Source organism: Saccopteryx bilineata, chromosome 2 (genome assembly GCF_036850765.1).
Source record: "Saccopteryx bilineata isolate mSacBil1 chromosome 2, mSacBil1_pri_phased_curated, whole genome shotgun sequence".
NCBI classification, from domain to species: Eukaryota; Metazoa; Chordata; class Mammalia; order Chiroptera; family Emballonuridae; genus Saccopteryx; species Saccopteryx bilineata.
The window spans coordinates 226362090-226382982 of NC_089491.1; the positions used below are offsets into that span (position 1 = coordinate 226362090).

Sequence of the window (20893 nt, forward strand, 5' to 3'; positions counted from 1 at the left end):
GCACAGGCCAACTGTTCTTGGGCAGCAGAGGTTCAATGACAGTTCACAGTGACACCCTGCCAGCATGGGGAATGTTCTACTCACATTGTCCTTGCTGCAACCTTGCTGACCCTGAATTCACTGAGTCACTACAATGACCGAGGTGACCACCAGACCTATTCTGCTTACAAAATCCTTATTCTACGCGGATCCCTTCTACCACTCTGATCAAGGTCCACATGCAGCCGTGCTGCTGGCAGCCACACCAACCTTGCTTCTCGTCTGTCTTATGTTTCTATTGTAGGCCAATGATTTCACCTTGGACCAACCCTCCAGCCAGGAGATGATGTGCAAACAGAGGTTACACTGGGGTATGGGAACCGACTTGGAAATAAGAACCTAAAGGTATCAAATGGCACTAAGTATTATAAACACAGTCATAGCTCAAACACAGAACACGCTGCTGAGTTCATCTGCTGTTTGTGCGGACCACCTTATAATGACACAGCTACCTCGAAATGCTAACCAGGCCAGCTGTTGTACACTCATCTTTGACTCCATGGACAAGAACAATCTGAATCCTTTTCTTTCAAACATCAGAATAAAAGAAGGAACAGTCATACACAACTGCATCCTCTATAGGCACCAGTTTACAGATACACAATTGTAACTGCTTTCTGATTATCTCTTCCTCAATGAGAGAGAATTTGGTTTTTACACCTCTTTTTTAAAACCTCAACTTTGTTCCAAAATAAATATTTGAGTTGTTTGTAATAATATATATAATTTTAAAAGATAAAATAATGCTAAGTATGTAAAAAGATAGAATAAGACAAAAATGCTAAAACCAGAAGAGTAATATACAAAATAAGCGCAATATAAAATAAATGACATGAAGTGATAACCATTCTTTAGAAACAACATTAAAACTTTCAGGGAGACAAAGTCAAAGAGGAAATGCAGTGAGCTGTACAATTCAGTGCCCATATAATTAACACAATCCCACTGTGCGAAGAAGCCAGGCAGGGAAAGCCGAGAGAAGCCACTTCCCAGGAAATGTCACTGAGAATGTAGAGAAACTGGAACCCTTGCACCCTGCTGGTGGGAAAGGAAGATGGTGTGTGGCTGTTCTGGGACAGTCTGGCAGTTTCTCAAATGGTTAAATAGGGACCTAACATATGACCCAGTGATTCCACCCTAGGTATATAACCCCCAAAATGAAAACATGTGCCCTCAGAAAAGCTTGTACTCAATATTGACAGCAGCAATTCATAATAGTCAAGAAGTGAAAAGAACTCAAATGTCCATTGACTGATGAAAGGGATAAATAAAATGTGACAGCCACACAACAGAAATTATTCAGCAGTTAAAGGGGGTGTAGTACTGATCTATATTACATGGATGAATGTACATGGACGAACCTTGAAAACATTATGCTAAGTGAAAGAAGGCGCTCACAAAACACCACTGATTCCATTTATATAAAATGCCTACAGGCCCTGGCCGGTTGGCTCAGCGGTAGAGCGTCGGCCTGGCGTGCGGGGGACCCGGGCTCGATTCCCGGCCAGGGCACATAGGAGAAGCGCCCATTTGCTTCTCCACCCCCCCCCCCCCCCCCCCCCCGTCCTTCCTCTCTGTCTCTCTCTTCCCCTCCCGCAGCCAAGGCTCCACTGGAGCAAAGATGGCCCGGGCGCTGGGGATGGCTCCTTGGCCTCTGCCCCAGGCGCTAGAGTGGCTCTGGTCTCGGCAGAGCGATGCCCAGGATGGGCAGAGCATCGCCCCCTGGTGGGCAGAGCATTGCCCCTGGTGGGCGTGCCGGGTGGATCCTGGTCGGGCGCATGCGGGAGTCTGTCTGTCTCTCCCCGTTTCCAACTTCAGTAAAAAAAATACAAAAAAAAAAAAAAAAAAAAAGAAAATGCCTACAAATCTGCAGAGTACATTAGTGGTTGCCCAGTGCTGGATGAAGAGTGGAGAACAGGGAGTCACTGGTAGTGAGGATGAGATTTCTTTTTGAGGTGATGGAATGCTCTAAACATAGATTTGATGATAGCTGTACAATCATGTGCCCATATTAAAACCACTGACCTATACACTTTAGATCAGGGGTCTCAAACTCGCGGCCCACCGAACAATTTTGTGCGGCCCACAGACTAATCCACGAAGTTCAAAATATTTTGGATAAAATTAAGTAAGCCTAGTGGCCTACTTGTATTTTCATTTCTCTAGCATCCTAGCTAGATATTAGCTTAGTTAACAGCAGTTGTGATGCGAACTACAGTTTCTGGTCGTTTTGTGACACTGAGTAAACTGCATGTACGATTGTGCTTGTTGTACTGATTTTTTTTTTGTTTTCAACTGCAGTGAGGAAAGTGTTGCATAACAGTTGCCTTTTGTAGACCTAGTGCGGCCCGCCGAACGGCTGTGATCTTGCTCTGCGGCCCACATGCTGAGTTGAGTTTGAGACCCCTGCTTTAGATGGATGAATTTTACGGTATGTGAACGGTATCTCAACGAGATGCAAACAAAGTGATAACACTGTGTAACACAGTGCAGTGCTTACTGTCGCCACTGCAGACAAGGGCCCTTCACCAAGCCTGCAGTGTACCAGCAACTGTTTTCTCAAGAAAGTGATGCCACAGCTGGACCAAAAGGAGAAGCAGGAGAGAGCTAGGCTTGGGTAGGAAGAAGGCCACGTGAGGGCACAAGGGTCAGTGCTGGGAAAAGGTTCAGAGCTGAGAAATCACATGGCAAACATTACCTATTAGATGTAGGGACAGTGCAGAGAACTGGTGGGGAGGACTGAAGATGGAGGCAGGCAGCAATCACAGCAGGGGTCTAAGCTCTGGTGCTGACCTGCTGTGGCAGAGGGAGGGCATTTACAGCCTTACTCTTCACCCCTCCCTTTATCCGTACTCCTTGTCACTGGGCCTTGCAGTTCCCCTCACTAAACAGGTGGTATCTTCCTCCAGCCCCTACGTCTGGGCTATGTGACTAGCTTAGGCTATGTGATGTCAGCAGAGGCTTGAGCAGGGACTGTGGGGACCTTCCTTTCTTGCCCTTGCACTTTCTGGAAGCTGAAGAACACATGGAACAGAGCTAAGTGCCCCTGTCATCCCAGTCGAGGCCATTCTAGATCAGTCCACAGTCAGCTGATCCCAGACATGTGAGCAAGTACACCCCAGAAGAGCAGAGCCCTTGACCCAAACGTGAAACAGCCCAGCCAAGCCCAACTGGATCTGCACATCTGCAGACTCACACTTAGCTGTTTATTGATACCGATACGCCACTGAAGTTTTGTGGGTTGTTGCTACTCAGCATTATCATGGCAGCAGTGACCTAACCTGCCTCCACTGTGCACCAACTGCTGGAGAACGTCTTCCATGGGTTGTGAAATGCTCTTTTCTTCAGGGACCTGAGCCCGACACCATCTGTCTGTCACTCAGAACTGGCGGGACTTGGAACAAATTTACAGCTGCTCCTGCCTCCACTCCTCATCAGTAAAAAGGAGATAACACTAGTATATAGGATTGTTTTGGGAGCAAATAAACCATACCTGCAAAAAATTTACAACTGAGTAGGGCACGTTAGGTGCTGCATATGTTAGGCTAACAAAAGGCTTACCTGGTAATGACTGTGACTGAACAGGAGAACCCACCTCTACACAGATACGGGCTGAGGAGTTCTGGCAGGTGGGCCAGGATTCTGCTCTAATGCAGGAAAGAACAATGTTCAAAAATCCTCCTGCATCAATCATCCTGGCCCAAAGTTATTTTGACTGTGTTTTAAGAACCAATGTCAACCAAATACCCATCTTAGCTTTAGAAAAGTCTTGTTAAGGCACATTAAGGACACAGGTCCTAGAGGAAATGGTGAGTAAGTGCCTAATAGGTACAGGGTTTCTTTTTTGGGGTAATAAAAACGATTCTGAAACCAGATAGCTGTTAATGGTCACACAACACTGTAAATATGAAAACCAATGAATTCATACTTTTAAATAGTGAACTGATTAAAATGGTGAATTTTACATTATGTGAATTTTAGGTAATAAAACAAAAAAACATATGGATTTGAGCAATATTGCACCAGCAGCAACCTGCCAGCTGCAGGCTGGAGGTGCGTCCAAATGACAGGAGACAGGCTGCACAGTAGCTGCTTTCCTTTGGCAAAGAATTGGTAACTGGCCTCATTATCTATTAGGGCCACTCTTAGCTCAAAAACCCCATCAGCTATATACAGTAGCTAGCTCAGATTTTTATTAATGCTTAATATATGCTAAGCACTCTTCATGTATTTTGTAAATAACTGATTTTTCTCAACAGGAGCATTACTGGCATTTTGAATGGGAAAATTCTTCCTATTACTATATTTAATATCTCTGGCTATCTCCTACACTTTTCCAAGTAGTCCTGAGTCCTCACAAACCTATGAAGTAGAGATTATATTACTAATGAGGAAACTGAGGGTTGCAGAGATTGATTAAATTGTCCAAGGTCACAAAGCTAGTATGTGTGCTGGTTTCAGCCCAGGAGTTGACTATACTGCCTAAGTACTTAGATGTGATTTGCTACTACTTATCACTGCCTCTCTCTCTTCTCTACAAGGCAAGAAGGCTGTTGCATCCACCCCATGCAAATGAGTATCAAGTCACTTGAAAGTAAAAGTTAAAAGTCAGTTAGCTCATAACCTCAGTAATCTCGAGAGTCAAAGGCCACAAGAAAGATCTATAAAAACCACAAACTTCTTTCTTTCTTTTTCGGCAAGAGAGAGCGAGAGTGAGAGACAGAAACAGACAAGAAATGAAGAGAGAGGTGAGAAGCATCAATTCATAGTTGTGGCACCTTAGTTGTTCTTGATTGCTTCTCATATGTGCCTTGACTGGGGGGCTCTACCCGAGCCAGCGACCCTGGGCTCAAGCCAGTGACCTTGGGCTAAAACCAGCGACCATGGGGTCATGTATGATCCCACGCTCAAACCAGCGACCCAGTGCTCAAGCTGGTGAGCCCGCACTCAAGCCAGCAACCTCGGGGTTTCGAACCTGGGCCCTCAGCATTCCAGTTCAATGCTCTATGCACTGCGCCACTGCCTGGTCAAGTCTGGTTAAAGAAGAAATGGCCATGCCTAAATCTAACCTGCTAGGCACCAATGTAAAGAGCTCAGGTAAGCAAATTATCCTGATATACATTTTATATCGGAAGTGTAAAAACCTAACAGGCTTCTAATTTGGAGGATAAAACATGGCTCTTTGAAAAAAGACTGACTACACTCTTGAGCACTATGGCATGGAAGCAGACCCAGCGGCGTTGCCAAGTGAAGAGGCGCTCCAGGGCCTGGGCCCCAGTGGAGGGAAGGGTGGCCCTCTCGCGGCCTTGCTCCTGTGGGCTGAGCTGTTGCTTCCTGGCTAAGTGCACGGAGAAAGAGTCCTGATGAACCACAGAGATAGGGGCAGAGAGACCACAGTTCAGACCTGGACAAGCAAACCTCCTATCAGATGCCACCTCATGTGGCGGTGTCCCCAATCTGTTCTCATTAGTGTGGCAGCTGTGGCATTCCCATACAGAGTTACTAAAACTGAATCTTCCTCAGCCAATATGAAGTTTATAATAATATTTTCTTTTAAGACCTCATCCAACCAGGCAACTGAGCAGGAATCCCTGGTTCCTTCTAACATCTTCATCCTTCGAATCTTTCTTGGGCCCATCCCAAGTGTAAACAGGTCCTAAGGAATCTTATAATAGTTACATGTTCAAACTGTCCCTTTTCTTCTAGGTATACTTGAATCTCAACAAATGAGCTTCCTGATGAAGGGCCCACTAAGCTAATTTTATTCTAGTCAACACGTTACCTGCTATTGATCTAGACTCCTAGAACAAGTTCTTCCTTTCTTAAATGACTACCGTCCCTTTGTCACCTCTGTACAGAAGACCTTAGGTTTTTTTGTTTTGTTTTGTTTTTTTATATTTATTGAGTATTTCTTTAGGCCCTGTTAATTTTTTTTTTTTTTTTTTTTTTTTTTTTTCCTGAAGCTGGAAACAGGGAGAGACAGTCAGACAGACTCCCGCATGCGCCCGACCGGGATCCACCCGGCACGCCCACCAGGGGCGACGCTCTGCCCACCAGGGGGCGATGCTCTGCCCATCCTGGGCGTCGCCATGTTGCGACCAGAGCCACTCTAACGCCTGAGGCAGAGGCCACAGAGCCATCCCCAGCGCCCGGGCCATCTTTGCTCCAATGGAGCCTTGGCTGCGGGAGGGGAAGAGAGAGACAGAGAGGAAAGCGCAGCGGAGGGGTGGAGAAGCAAATGGGCGCTTCTCCTGTGTGCCCTGGCCGGGAATCGAACCCGGGTCCTCCGCACTCTAGGCCGACGCTCTACCGCTGAGCCAATCGGCCAGGGCTAAGACCTTAGGTTTTAAAAAGAAATGCACTGTGGCCCTGACCAGGTTGCTCAGTGGATAATGCTGGCCTGGCACGCAGAGGTCATGGGTTTGATCCCCGGTCAGGGCACATATGAGAAGCAGCCAATGAGTACACAAGTAAATGGTACTAAGTAGAACAAATTGATGCTTCATTCTCTCGCTCTTTCTCCTTCAAACCAAATGGAAAAAAGAAATTTAAATAATAATAAAACAAAAAGAAACACACCATGATTTCCTCACATCTTTCCCCCCAATTCAATCTGGCTTTGCCACTAATCAGTATTACTCTAATAGCAGTTACCTAAAACTGATGATCAGTCTTAGCTAACAAACTTCAAGACGAGCGGACTCAGTATGACACTCTGGCTGCCTTTGAGTTCCGGTGTGCACAAGCTCCACGTGTCGTTCTCTCCCTTCCCCGGGAGCAAGAGGAAGATGGTGGTAGCAGTATTAATAGTGCAGTCAGCACTTACGGAGCCCCTACTACACACCAGGCAGCTGTAAGTGCTTTACAAGTATGTATTAATCTAATCCTACACAAACACAGCTGTTATTACCCAGATTTTCCAGATAAGGAATAAAGCACAGAGAAGTTATGTATGTAACTTGCCCACAATCAGAACAGGGGTGGAACCAAGCCTGGGTCTGCAACCAGCCGGTCTGACTCCAGGCCTCACACTCTGAACCATGAATGCTACACTATCTCTCCATATAAACAGAAATTTAACTCAGAACTGAGTCATCAGAAAATAGTTTTGGTTAATCAAGCAAAATGAATTACAGGTAAATGAAAACCCCGATTCACAGGTCTTTTCTTATGTGGTAACTTGCAGAGGCTCTAAAACACTGCATAAAAAACAAAACAAGCAAACAAAAATAAACACTGTCATTTTAATACATGACAGAGAAATTTGAAATAAGCAATATTAAGAACAAATACATTGTTCAGCCAACAATGCCAAAACTCACCTAACTGCGTGGCACAAGTACAGTTCTAAGTATGCCAGACTATTACAGAGAGGTTTTCGATAGAATTACCTCGTTTTCTTCTACGTTCCTCTTCACCTTGTCTTCCAGGTCCCTGGTCTCTTCTGAACCCTGGAGTTTTCTCTGTTCATAATTTTCACATGCTTCCTTAAGCTGCTCTTGTAAAATTTGGTACTCTTTTTCAATCTGTGAAATATCCCCCTAAAAGTAAGTTACAAAATTATCTATTAAAGTAGTTATGCCTATTTCTGATCTTGTTCTGAACTCTTAAACAAAGGAGAATAAGAATTTTAAAATAAAGTTACCCATATTACTGAAATTCATAATGAAATGTTTCAATCTGTGCTATAATTAGTTCTGAATACTTGTTTTTAAAAGGATTCATTAAATCAAGTGATGTGAAAGTCATTCTCCACAACTACCATCAAGAACTATTTTAGGCTTAAAAAACTGTATATTATGCATATTTTAGATATGAACAGAACTTACTTTGATCCTACTTTTTTTTTCATAGTCTTTTAACTTTTTTAATTTTTTATTCATTTTAGAGAAGAGAGACAGAGATAGAGAAGGGGGGAGGAGCAGGAAGCATCAACTCCCATATGTGCCTTGACCAGGCAAGCCCAAGGTTTCAAACCAGCGACCTCAGAATTCCAGGTCAACACTTTATCCACTGTGCCACCACAGGTCAGGCAACTTTGACCCTACTTTTAAGTGTTTAAATGGATAGTTGGCTTATTAAAAAGCAGGTTAAAATACTATCAATGAATTGTTTTCAGTTATACAACTATGTCTTAAACCAGCTTAAAAAACAAAACCAGCCCTACTGTGATGTGTATCGTTTACGTCAGCGCTTTAGAACCGTTCACACTGCTGAAACTCGGCGACCAAGTAGTCCCCGTGATCCTCACCTCTTGGTATCCGTGCTTTCGTATAACCCTCTCCCTACAATGTTATTAGGGTTGGTGGGCTGGTTTGTGTGGCCAAGAGAACACAGAAGTAAAAAGAGTGTGACTTCCTAAAGTAGATTTTCTTAGACATTGCTATTTGGCCTTGAATCATCCATTCCAGGAAAGCCAGATCCCTTAAGGACACTGAAGCCGCCCTATGGGGAGGTCCACAGGCCAGGAACTGAAGCCTCTTGCCAACAGCCAGCACCCCTCTTCCAGCCACATGAATGAGCCAGCCTGGAGGTAGAAGCTCCACCCCAGTTACCCCTGGCAGACAACTGAGGTCTGGTCCATATCCTGACTGTAGCTCCTAAGAGATCCCCAGAAGACCCAGCTCATCTTGACCTGATTTAGAAGCTGTGAGATAATGTTTATTGCTGTTTTAAACCATTAGGTTTTAAGGTACCTTGTTATGTAGCAACATATAACGAGTATGTGCTGTTCATGTTTATACTGTGACTGTATTAAATTAAAGCTTAGGGAGACCCAATCACTTCACAATAGTAGGTCTTCCTAGTCAACATGTTTTCATTTAAGACGTGTGTTTCTCCATAGCATCTTAAAGTTTTCTTTCATAGATTTAAGTATTTTATCTTTTTTGTTATTATCGCAAATGAAATTTTTTCTTCTAGTATACTTTGCAACAGGTTGTTGTTTGTACATGGAAGTACTGTGTCCAATCATCTTTCTGAATTTTCTTACATTTTGGTATTGGGTTTTCAGGTGATCGTTTTGGATTTTCCAGGTCAAAAATCTGAGCCTCTGATAATAGTAATACATACTTTTAGCTCTTCGTTTACAATCTTTTTTTCTTTCTCTTTTGTCAGCTGGTATGTTCAGGATAATAGTAAATACTAATGGTGATGTTTCACCTTTAAGTGAGACGACAGCTTTGCCTTAAAGAGAAAGACACTGGCATGCTGAGAGGTATTCATCTACCCCCATTTTATTGAGTTTTAGTCAAGAAAGAAACTTGAGTTTTAGCCAGTACCTTTAGCAACTGTGGAATTTACGAAATGACTTTTCTCGGTATATTATTAGCATAGTAAGTTATATTAATAGATTCTCTAATTTAATCATTCATTAAAAAGTGCTGGTCTTTATAATGCTTTCTATATCATTCATGTGAATAAATTAACCGAGGCTCATTATACCAATAAAGCCATTATACTGTGAAATAAATACACTAGGAAAAAAACTTACCTTTTCCTCTGCCTCTCCTTCCCAAATTTCAACAATAAAAACAAAACAGTAATATTTTGGGTTGTGTTCTAAAGCTTATTCCATGATAACATTTTATGTGAAATTTGATGGTTCCAAAATAGTTCTAGTTAGTCATTCCCATCTAGTAAAATTAGTGAAATTTAAACCTTTAAACAGATTGATACAATTCCAACTCACTTGTTGTGCCTCAAAAGGAACGTATGGCTCAGTATTGACTTCTTGATGTGTTATATTCCCAGACACCTTTGGGGCAAAACAAATACTCAAAGTCAATCCATCTAAACAGCTCTAGTAAAATAAATCCATTATGTAATGACATTTAAAAACATGCTCACAATCTTTGGAAGTTTTCTTTTTTTGACAATTTAGATAACATTCTATGCTTTCTATAGATATTTGTATTAGGAAGAGCTAGCACTTATAACTAGTAAAAATGCAAACGATGACATACTGCCATTTACGACAACATGGATGGACCTTGAGAACATTATACTGAATAAAATAAGTAAATCAGGAAAAGCTAAGAACTGTATGGATTTCACACACAGGTGAGATATAAAACTGAGACTCCTGGACATAGACAAAAGTAAAGTGGTTACTGGGGGAGGGGGGTGTGAGGGAAGGGTGTGGGGGAAGGAAATAAAGAGGGACAAGTATACGGTGACGGACAATGATTTGACTTTAGGTGATGCGTACATCATACAATCAGTTCAAATGCTATAGAGACATTCACCTGAAACCTATGTACCCTTATTAATCAATGTCACCCCATTAAATTTTTCTAAATTAAAAAAAAAACTAAAAATATGTTTTTAATTTATTGATTTTAGAGAAAAAAGGGGAGAGGGGCAGGGCAAGAGGGAAGGAGAGAGAGAACGCAAGAGTCAGACAGACACTGATTTGTTGTTCCACTTATGCATGCATTCTTTGGTTGATTCTTATATGTGCTCTGACCAGGGATCGAACCTGCTATCTTGGTATATGGGAACAATGCTCTAACCAACTGAGCTACCAGGCTATTTTATTTTAGGAACAAAATAAAAATAATTTTGACTCATTACTCTTAACATATTTTTTCAATACTTTCTAGAAAACAGAAAACTTAGAAGGATAATCCAATAAGGGTTTAATGAACTCATGCTCTATCATTAACTACAGAGGAACCTAAATGTATTTCTATGCTTGTTGGGAAAAAACTTTTATTCCCCTCTCTCCTGTTTCTATCTGGTTGTCTCTTAATTCCTTTATGCCAGCCCTATTTTTGTAGAAGAAACTGAGCATGTGCAGACCAGACTCTGTTTTACTTCCTCTGGGAGCCAAACGAGCATAAAGTCCATTATTCCTCCTTCTCTGCTCAGGAAGTCCTAGGGGGCAGGCATGGCACACTGGGAGGCCGCTGGCCCGCAGTGCTGGGACTGGCTGGGTGAGCAGTGTGTTGGGGGTTGCTGGTAGGACAGACACTCTCTACAGGAAGAGCCACATCCTCTACTGTGCCTGTAATAGTCACTAAGGTGATGTTTTGGCTCCATCTACTGATTCCTCCACCTTACTTCTCAACTGGAGCAAAACTAGAGTGGAAAACAAGGGTCTTATTTAGTAGGCCCCAAAATTCTTTCTGACAAGATTACTTGTCATGCCCTACAAAAGGAATATTTTAAAAACATTTTCAGGTGAAAGCTTTAGGAATCATTATATAGTCAATCATTTAAAAGAAAATTTAGTAAATATTATGGCAATGAAAAAAGATTAACTTCAGTATTAGGTGACTTTTTTCTATGTCAGTCTTACCTGTACAGCAACCACTAGTGAATGTGGGACCTGTGTACTATCATCGGTCCTTTCCAGGTCTGGTTCCTGCTCATGGGCAACATGTCCACAGTGACCATCATCTCCGCAAAGCTCACTATGGGCTGGATCAGCACCCTCCATGCCGCTCTGTGACTTTACTGAGACCTCCAAGGAGTCCTGAAGGATCTGCATTTCAGAGGCAATCTGGTTGCCAGGGGCACGCTCAGCATCCAAATGAGGATCCTCAAAATAGACAGTAGCACATTCATCTGGCCTGTCACTGGCTATAAAAGATGGCACCACTGGTACTGATCTTTGCAACTGATACTCGGAAGAAATGGTGGCCAGAGGTGTGTAGACGTTAGTGTACTGGGGCAGAGTTGGTAACACGCTTATGTATGTTGTTGGTGCCTGGGAAATGTCAAATCCCATAAAAGGAAGATATGTGCAGTATCCTGTGACCAGATGGGCTTGAGTCCAATAGGCTGCTTTCACATCCTCGGGAACTGGCTTGGAGGAACTAGAGGAGGCTTCCTGGTGACTTGCATCCTCAGAGACTGGTTTGGGAGAATCGGGAGAGACCTCCTTGGGTTTCTCATCCTTAGAAACTGATCTGCAAGAATCCTCAGATACTGGTTTCGGTGTCTCAGCTTCACAGGCTGGTTTGGGAGAATCGGCAGAGACAGGACTGGGTTGTACATCCTCAGAAGCTGGTGTTGACGATAAACTGGACACTGGTTTGGACATCACATCTGGTTTAAATTCTCTCGCGGTTGGATTCAGTGGCAGTTTAACTCGCAAATACTCCCCTGTTTTTGACATTTCTTCTACTTTTGTCTTGATGTTCTTCTTCTTTCTCTTTTTCTTGAGCCGTGATGCAATTTTCTTCAAAGCAATACAGTTGTCAATCACAACAAAGCGAGGACATCCCAGGAGGAAAGATTTCAAGCCCCCGGCATTTTTTAATATCTTTCGAGTTTCTTCTGGGAAGAATTCATATTCTTCAGAGAACATTTTGTTACTCATATTCAAGGGACCATGTTCCTCCAACAACTGAGAGAAATAACTTGGAAAAATTTGCATTTACATAAGTTATTATGAGAAAGTACTTGTACATGTTCATTAAAAAATATATTTCCCCCCAAATTCTGCCAGAGCAAACACTATTTCACTTCCAGCTAATCTCAACTCCTCCCCAAGGAGTTGTATTATTTGAAGTACAATCTAAAATGAATCTCAACTCTATCCACTTTTCTGGCTGTGAACACTTGTCTCTGTAAGATAAACACCGGGTCCAGAATAGCACAAATTCGACATCTTCATAATTCACTGTGTAACAGGGATTATACCCATCCATCCATCAGCATACAACAGTGGAGCTGCCACGGCTGTTTAGCAGACATGAAGGCAACAAAAGCTCCAATGAAAGATGACAGCATCATTTCACCTTCTTCCCAGTACAAATCCATCTCCTGTTGCATCACCTGCCCTTCCTCCAAGCCTTAGACCAGGGATCCCCAAACTTTTTACACAGGGGGCCAGTTCACTGTCCCTCAGACCACTGGAGGGCCGGACTATAAAAAAAAAACTATGAACAAATCCCTATGCACACTGCACATATCTTTTTTTAAAGTAAAAAAAAACAAAACAGGAACAAATACAATATTTAAAATAAAGAACAAGGAAATTTAAATCAACAAACTGACCAGTATTTCAATGGGAACTATGCTCCTCTCACTGACCACCAGTGAAAGAGGTGCCCCTTCCAGAAGTGCGGCGGGCGCCGGCCGCATGCGGCCTGTGGGCCGTAGTTTAAAGACCCCTGCCTTAGACTCTAACAGGAACAGTGTTCCTGTGCTTCAGAACCAGAAGGACACACTGGGCATGCACACTGTGCTTAACAGGACTAAAAATAAGACTACAAAAAATTAATTATACCAGAGGTATTATTAATAGTTCTGTATATATGTTCACAGGTGCATGTATACTTTCATAATTGGATGAAACCATTAGTACCTTACATGGTCACTGATGGCCTTTCATTGGGCCAGTGCATGTCACTGTCAACACAATAGAAAAGGACATGAATGGGAAAAACACTCCAGAAAGCATTCCCACCCTTGTATTCTCATTGTACTCCCTTGAAAATCACTGTTTTCTATGAGCTCATGATACCTATTTCACAGTCCTTTTCCCGTGGGACACATTGTGAACTGACCAATGATCAATTTAGCTCTCCTGCTATTTGTAAGCTGCATGATAGGACTATATTTTCTACAATATTGCAGTGTTTAACCTTACTCTTGGTTGCCCAATTAAACTAATGAACACTACCCAAAAAGGTGTTAAAAAAAAACTAAATGCAGAATACTACCTCTTGAACTTTAATTCAACTATTTAATTATAAAATACTGGCAATAGAAGGGGGCCATAAAGAATAAGTCAGTTCAGTCCCCTAATTTAAAGTGAAATACATAAAAAGTTAATTAACAGAAATCATCCCAGTATTCTTGACTCCTAATCGTTTTTCTACCCTACCCTCCTTTTATACTCAAAAGTTTAGTTAAACTTTTCTTTCTTTTATCCATCAGCCAATAAAAAAAATCATTCTTCAGCTGATCATCACGTTTACTTTTGAAAATTTAAAGAAAGAATTATGCTTTGAGGTGACTCCATATAACTTACTGACTTTGCCCTACTACAAGACAAAGTCTACCCCAAATACAAACAAATCAGCCTATTTTTTTCTCATAAAGTTGTTCAATTTCTTCCCACTAATAACGATAATAAATTCTTTAAGAAGCAAGCTCCTGGAGAAGACAAGATGGCGATGGAGTAGGCGGACATACCAACTTCCACCTCCCAGAACCAAAGTGGATTACAAACTAACTTTAAGAAAATCATCGGGAAAAACCAACTTTGGACTAAACTAAGAGGACTCTTCAACCAAGGAACACTGAAGAAGGCACACTGAGACTGACAAAATGAGAAGGCAGAGAAATGCAACACAAATGAATCAAGAGAAATCCCCAGAAAAGAACCTGAATGAGTCAGATATAACCAAATTACCAGATGCAGAGTTTAAAATAATGATTGTTAGGATGCTCAAAGATATTAGAAGAACAATAGATGGTCATTACGAACACCTAAATAAAGAGATAGCAAATATAAAAGGACATTGAAATAATAAAAAAGAATCAGTCTGAAATGAAAAATACAATTTCAGAAATGAAGAACACAATGGAAGGAATTAAAAGCAGGATGGATGAAGCGGAGAATCGAATCAGCAAGTTAGAGGACAAGATAAATAAAGGCACGGAAGCAGAGCAGAAAAAAAGAAAAGAGACTCAAAAAGTCTGAGGAAACTCTAAAAGAGCTCTGTGACATGAAGAGAAATAACATCCACATCATAGGGGTTCCTGAAGAAGAGAGAACAAGGGATAGAGACGTTGTTCAAATATATCATAGCTGAGAACTTCCCTCAATTAAGGCAAAAAAAAAATCTTACAAGTTCAAGAAGCACAGAGAACTCCATTAAAGAGAAACCCAAAGAAATCTACACCAAGACACATCATAATTAAAATACCAAAGCTAAGTGAGAAAGAGAAAATATTAAAAGCTGCTAGAGAAAAAAAGACTTTCACCTACAAAGGAGCCCCCATAAGGATGACTTCCGACTTCTAACAGAAACACGTGAGGCCAGAAGGGAATGGCAAGAAATATTCAAAGTAATGCAGAACAAGAGCCTACAACTAAGACTACTTTATCCAGCAAGGCTATCGTTTAAAATTGAAGGAGAGGCCCTGGCCGGTTGGCTCAGCAGTAGAGCGTCGGCCTGGCGTGCGGGGGACCCGGGTTCGATTCCCAGCTAGGGCACATAGGAGAAGCATCCATTTGCTTCTCCACCCCCCCTCCTTCCTCTCTGTCTCTCTCTTCCCCTCCTGCAGTCAAGGCTCCATTGGAGCAAAGATGGCCCGGGCGCTGGGGATGGCTCCTTGGCCTCTACCCCAGGCGCTAGAGTGGCTCTGGTCGCGGCAGAGTGATGGCCCGGAGGGGCAGAGCATCGCCCTCTGGTGAGCAGAGCGTCGCCCCTGGTGGGCGTGCCAGGTGGATCCCGGTCAGGTGCATGCAGGAGTCTGTCTGACTGTCTCTCCCCGTTTCCAGCTTCATAAAAATACAAAAAAAAAAAAAAAAAAATTGAGGAGAAAAAAAAAAAGCTTTCCAGACCAAAATAAAACTCAAGGAATTCACTACAACCAAACCAAGGCTGCAAGAAATGCTAAGGGGCCTGTTGTAAACAGATCAAATGAGAAAAAGAATATAGCACAAGAAGAATACAGTTTTAAAGAATAAAATGGCAATAAACTACATATCAATAATAACCTTAAATGTAAATGGATTAAATGATCCAATCAAAAGACATAGGGTAGCTGTGTGGATAAGAAAACAGGACCCACACATATGCTGTGTACAAGAGACACACCTTAAAACAAATGCTGCACATAGACTGAAGATAAAAGGATGGAAAAAAATATTTCACGCAAATGGAAATGAAAAAAAAGCTGGGGTAGCAATACTTATATCAGACAAAATGGACTTTAAAACAAAGGCTATAGTAAGAGATAAAGAAAGTTACTATATAATGATAAAGGGAGCAATCCAACAAGAAGATATAACCATTACAAATATCTACGCACCTAATATAGGAGCACCTAAATATATAAAGCAGATTTTGATGGATTTAAAGAGCGAAATCAACAACAATACTATAAAAGTAGGGAATTTCAATACTCCACTAACATCACTAGATAGATCCTCAAGAAAGAAAATTAACAAAGAAACAGCAGACTTAAAGGACATACTAGATCAACTTGATTTAATAGATATCTTCAGAACCTTTCACCCTAAAGCAGCACAATATACATTCTTTTGAAGTGCTCATGGTACATTCTCTACGATAGACCACATGTTAGGGCACAAAAGTGGTCTCAACAAATTTAAGAAGATTGAAATCATATCGAGCACTTTCTCTGATCACAATGGCATGAAGCTAGAAATCAAGCCCAACAGAAAAACTGAAAAATACTCAAACACTTAGAAACTAAAAGCATGTTATTAAATAATGAATGGGATAACAATGAGATCAAAGAAGAAATTTTAAAATCCCTAGAAACGAATGATTATGAGCATACATCAACTCAAAATTTATGGGACACAGCAAAAGCAGTCCTGAGAGGGAAGTTCATAGCATTACAGGAATACCTTAAGAAGCTAGATGCCTGACCAGGTGGTGGCGCAGTCAATAGAGTATCGGACTGGAATGTGGAGGACCCAGGTTCAAGACCCCAAGGTTGCCAGCTTGAGCGCAGGCTCATCTGGTTTGAGCAAAGCTCACCAGCTTGGACCTGAGGTCACTGGCTCGAACAAGGGGTTACTCGGTCTGCTAAAGGCCCCTGATCAAGGCACATATGAGAAAGCAATCAATGAACAACTAAGGTGTCGAAACAAAAAACTAATGACTGATGCTTCTCATCTCTCTCCGTTCCTGTCTGTCTGTCCCTATCTGTCCTTCTCTCTGACTCTCTCTCTGTCTCTGTATACAAAAAAAAAGAAAAAGCTAGAAAAAGCTCAAATAAACAACTTGATCCAGCATCTAAAAGAACTAGAAAAAGAACATCAAGTAAAGCCCAGAGCTAGTAGAAGGAAGGAAATAATAAAGAACAAAGCAGAAATAAATGACATAGAGGCTAAAGAAACAATATAGAGGATCAATGAAACCAGGAGCTACTTCTTTGTAAATGTAAACAAGATCAATGAACCTTTAACCAGACTCACCAAGAAAAAAAGAGAGGACTGAAATAAATAAAATTAGAAATGAGAGTGGAGAAATAACAACTGACACAACAAAAATACAAAATATTGTAAGAAAATACTATGAAGAACTGTACGCCATAAAACTAGACAACCTAGATGAAATGGACAAATTCACTGAAACATATATTCTTCCAAAAATTAATCTGGAAGAATCAGAAAACCTAAACAGATCAATTACAACAAATGAGATTGAAACAGTTATCAAAAAACTCCCAAAAAAGAAAAGTCCTGGGGCTGATGGCTTCACAAGTGAATTCTACCAAATATTCAAAGAAGAACTAACTCTTATCCTTCTCAAGCTATTTCAAAAAATTCAAGAGGAAGGAAGACTTCCAAGCTCCTTTTATGAGGTGAGTATAATTCTGATTCCAAAACCAGGCAAAGACAACACAAAGAAAGAAAATTATAGGCCAATATTCCTGATGAATTTAGATGTTAAAATCCTCAACAAAAATATTAGCCAACTGGATCCAGCAATATATGAAAAAAATCATACACCACGATCAAGTGGGATTTATTTTGGGGAGGCAAGGCTGAACAATATTCGCAAATCAATCAGTGTGATTCATCAAATAACCAAAAGGAAGGAGAAAAACCACATGATAATTTCAGTAGATGCAGAAAAAGCATTTGATAAAATCCAGCACCCATTCATGATCAAAACTCTCAGTAAAGTGGGAATACAGGGAACATATCTCAACATGATAAAAGCCATCTATGACAAATCTGCAGCTAACATCATAATGGGCAAAAATTAAAAGCAATCCCCTTAAGATCAGGAACATGGCAGGAGTGCCCCTTTTCACTACTCTTATTCCACATAGTTCTAGAAGTCCTAGCCACAGCAATCAGACAAGAAAAAGAAATAAAAGGCATCCAAATTGGAAAAGAATTAAAACTATCATTATTTGCAGATGATATGATATTGTATATAGAAAATCCTAAAATCTCAGTCAAAAAACTACTGTACCTGATAAATGAATTCAGCAAGGTGGCAGGATATAAAATTAATACTCAGAAATTAGAGGCATTTTTATACACTAACAATGAACTGTCAGAAAGAGAAATTAAGGATACAATTCCCTTCACCATTGCAACCAAAAAAATAAAGTACCCAGGAATAAATTTAACCAGAGAGATTAAAGACTTGTACTTGGAAAATTATAAAACATTGATAAAAGAAATCAGGGAAGATACAAACAAGTGGAAACATATACCGTGCTCATGGTTAGGAAGAATAAACATCATTAAAATGTCTACATTACCCAAAGTAATTTATAAAGTCAATGCAATACCAATTAAAATACGAATGACTTACTTCAAAGATATAGAATACATATTCCAAAAATTTATATGGAACCAAAAGAGAACAGGAATAGCCTCAGCAATCTTGAAAAGGAGGAATAAAGTGGGTGGTATTACACTTCCGGATATCAAGTTATACTATAAGGCCATTGTACTCAAAACAGCCTGGTATTGGCATAAGAACAGGCATATAGATCAATGGAACAGAACTAAGAACCCAGAAATAAACCCACACTTTTATGGACAACTGGTATTTGACAAAGGAGGTAAGAGCATTCATTGGAGTAAAGACAGCTCTTCAACAAATGGCGTTGGGAAAATTGAACAGCTATCTGCAAAAAAATGAAACTAGACCACCAACTTACATCATTCACAAAAATAAACTCAAAATGGATAAAAGACTTAAATGTAGGCTGTAAAACCATAAGCATCTTAGAAGAAAACATAGGCAGTAAGCTCTCTGACATCTCTCGCAGCAATATATTTGCCGATCTATCTCCACGGGCAAGTGAAATAATGGACAGGATAAACAAATTGGACTATATCAAACTAAAAAGTTTCTGCACAGCTAAAGACAATAAGAATAGAATAAAAAGACAAACTACACAATGGGAGAACATATTTGACAATACATCTGATAAGGGGTTAATAACCAAAATTTATAAAGAACTTATAAAACTCAATACCAGGAAGACAAAGAATCCAATCAAAAAATGGGCGAAAGAAATAGACAATTCTCCAAAGAGGTTATACAGATGGCCAACAGGCATATGCAAAAATGCTCAACATCACTAATCATTAGAGAAATGCAAATTAAAACCATGAGATATCATCTCACACCAGTTAGAATGGCGCTCATCAACAAAACACAGAATAAGTGCTGGCGACGATGTAGAGAAAAGGGAACCCTCCTGCACTGCTGGTGGGAATGCAGACTAGTGCAGCCAATGTGGAAAACAGTATGAAGAGTCCTCAAAAAATTAAAAATCAAACTGCCTTTTGACCCAGCTATACCACTGTTAGGAATATACCCCAAGAACACCATAGCACTGTTTGAAAAGAAGAAATGCACCCCCATGTTTATGGCAGCATTGTTCACAATAACAAAGATCTGGAAACAGCCCAAGTGTCCGTCAGAGGACGAGTGGATTAAAAAGCTTTGGTACATATATACTATGGAATACTACTCAGCCATAAGAAATGATGACATCGGATCATTTACAACAACATGGATGGACCCTAGTAACATTATACCATGCGAAATAAGTAAATCAGAAAAAATTAAGAGCTATATGATTCCATACATAGGTGGGACATAAAAACGAGACTCAGAGACATGGACAAGAGTATGGGGGTTACGGGGTGGGGGGCAGGAGAAGGAGGGGATTGGTGGAGTGGAGGAGCACAAAGAAAACCAGTTAGAAGGTGATGGAAGACAACTGGACTTTGGGTGATGAGAATGCAGCATAATCAAATTCAAAATAACCTACAGATGTTTTCTCTGAAAATATGTATCCTGATTTATCAATGTCACCTCATTAAAATTAATTAAAAAAAAATAAAAGCAAGAGAGAAAAAAAAAAGCAAGCTCCTGAAAACTACACAATTTAGCTTCAGTTTTAGAAGCCTGAAGCAAAGTTTAACATAGTTTAAAAAATACTAATGTTAATTTTACAAGCTGTTTCCATGTTGTCATTCAGTTCTCCAGAAACATGGTTTTCTCAGCACTTCTATTCTAAAGAAAAACCATCGAGAGGAACCCAAGAACATGTCATCAAACTGAAGATGGATGATGCAACTGAGGAAAAACAAAATGACCAAATTATGGATGAGTGAGTCACCCCTAAGGTTACTTCTAAAGGAAAGTCAGTTTCTCTTTTATTAGATCAATGTCAGGATATCAAGTCTCCCACAAAATACAGAGATGCAGGGTTTTCTATGTGCACTCTTTCGTCCCAGCTGAAAAACTATCACCTGGCCAACACAATGACAATATCCACGTCTCCCTTCCACAGGAAAGGGGTAACCCTTCCCCAAGCTACTTGCCTGGACTTAGGAGATGCCATACAGATGCATTCATCAACAAAAGGACAACGAGATCAAAGAATCATGCAACTCCTTGTTAAATGTCTACCGTGAAATTCATGATAAAATGATTATGGCCAGAAACTTTATCAGTTCTATCAGAACATATCCAGGACAGTTTTGGAAGTACAAAGTATCAATATTAGTCACTCAAATTGACAAAGTAATAAGCATTAGTACTCTAAATTTAATAATTAAAAATCCTAAATTACATTTGTATAATCTGAACAAAAGCTGTAAAAATCCTTTTCCTCCCCAGAGCTTACCAGCCAATAAAAATGGCTCCTT

At 40.6% G+C, this 20893-nt stretch overlaps 1 protein-coding gene and 1 non-coding gene across 12 annotated transcripts in view; both read right to left on the reverse strand.

The window, feature by feature from the left end:
• The window catches only part of TTC3 (tetratricopeptide repeat domain 3), a 125468-nt gene that overhangs the window by 23517 nt on the left and 81058 nt on the right, over positions 1-20893 (reverse strand). For all 11 annotated transcript variants that reach the window (XM_066259391.1, XM_066259401.1, XM_066259402.1 and 8 more), the window contains 3 exons: positions 11342-12407; positions 9731-9796; positions 7431-7580 (listed from right to left, as the gene is read on the reverse strand). In XM_066259391.1, the coding sequence (XP_066115488.1) occupies positions 7431-7580; positions 9731-9796; positions 11342-12407 (1282 nt within the window). The remainder of the gene's footprint in view (positions 1-7430; positions 7581-9730; positions 9797-11341; positions 12408-20893) is intronic.
• On the reverse strand, positions 6296-6371 carry TRNAS-AGA (transfer RNA serine (anticodon AGA)). The gene has a single exon. It is a non-coding gene; the product is annotated as a tRNA-Ser (tRNA).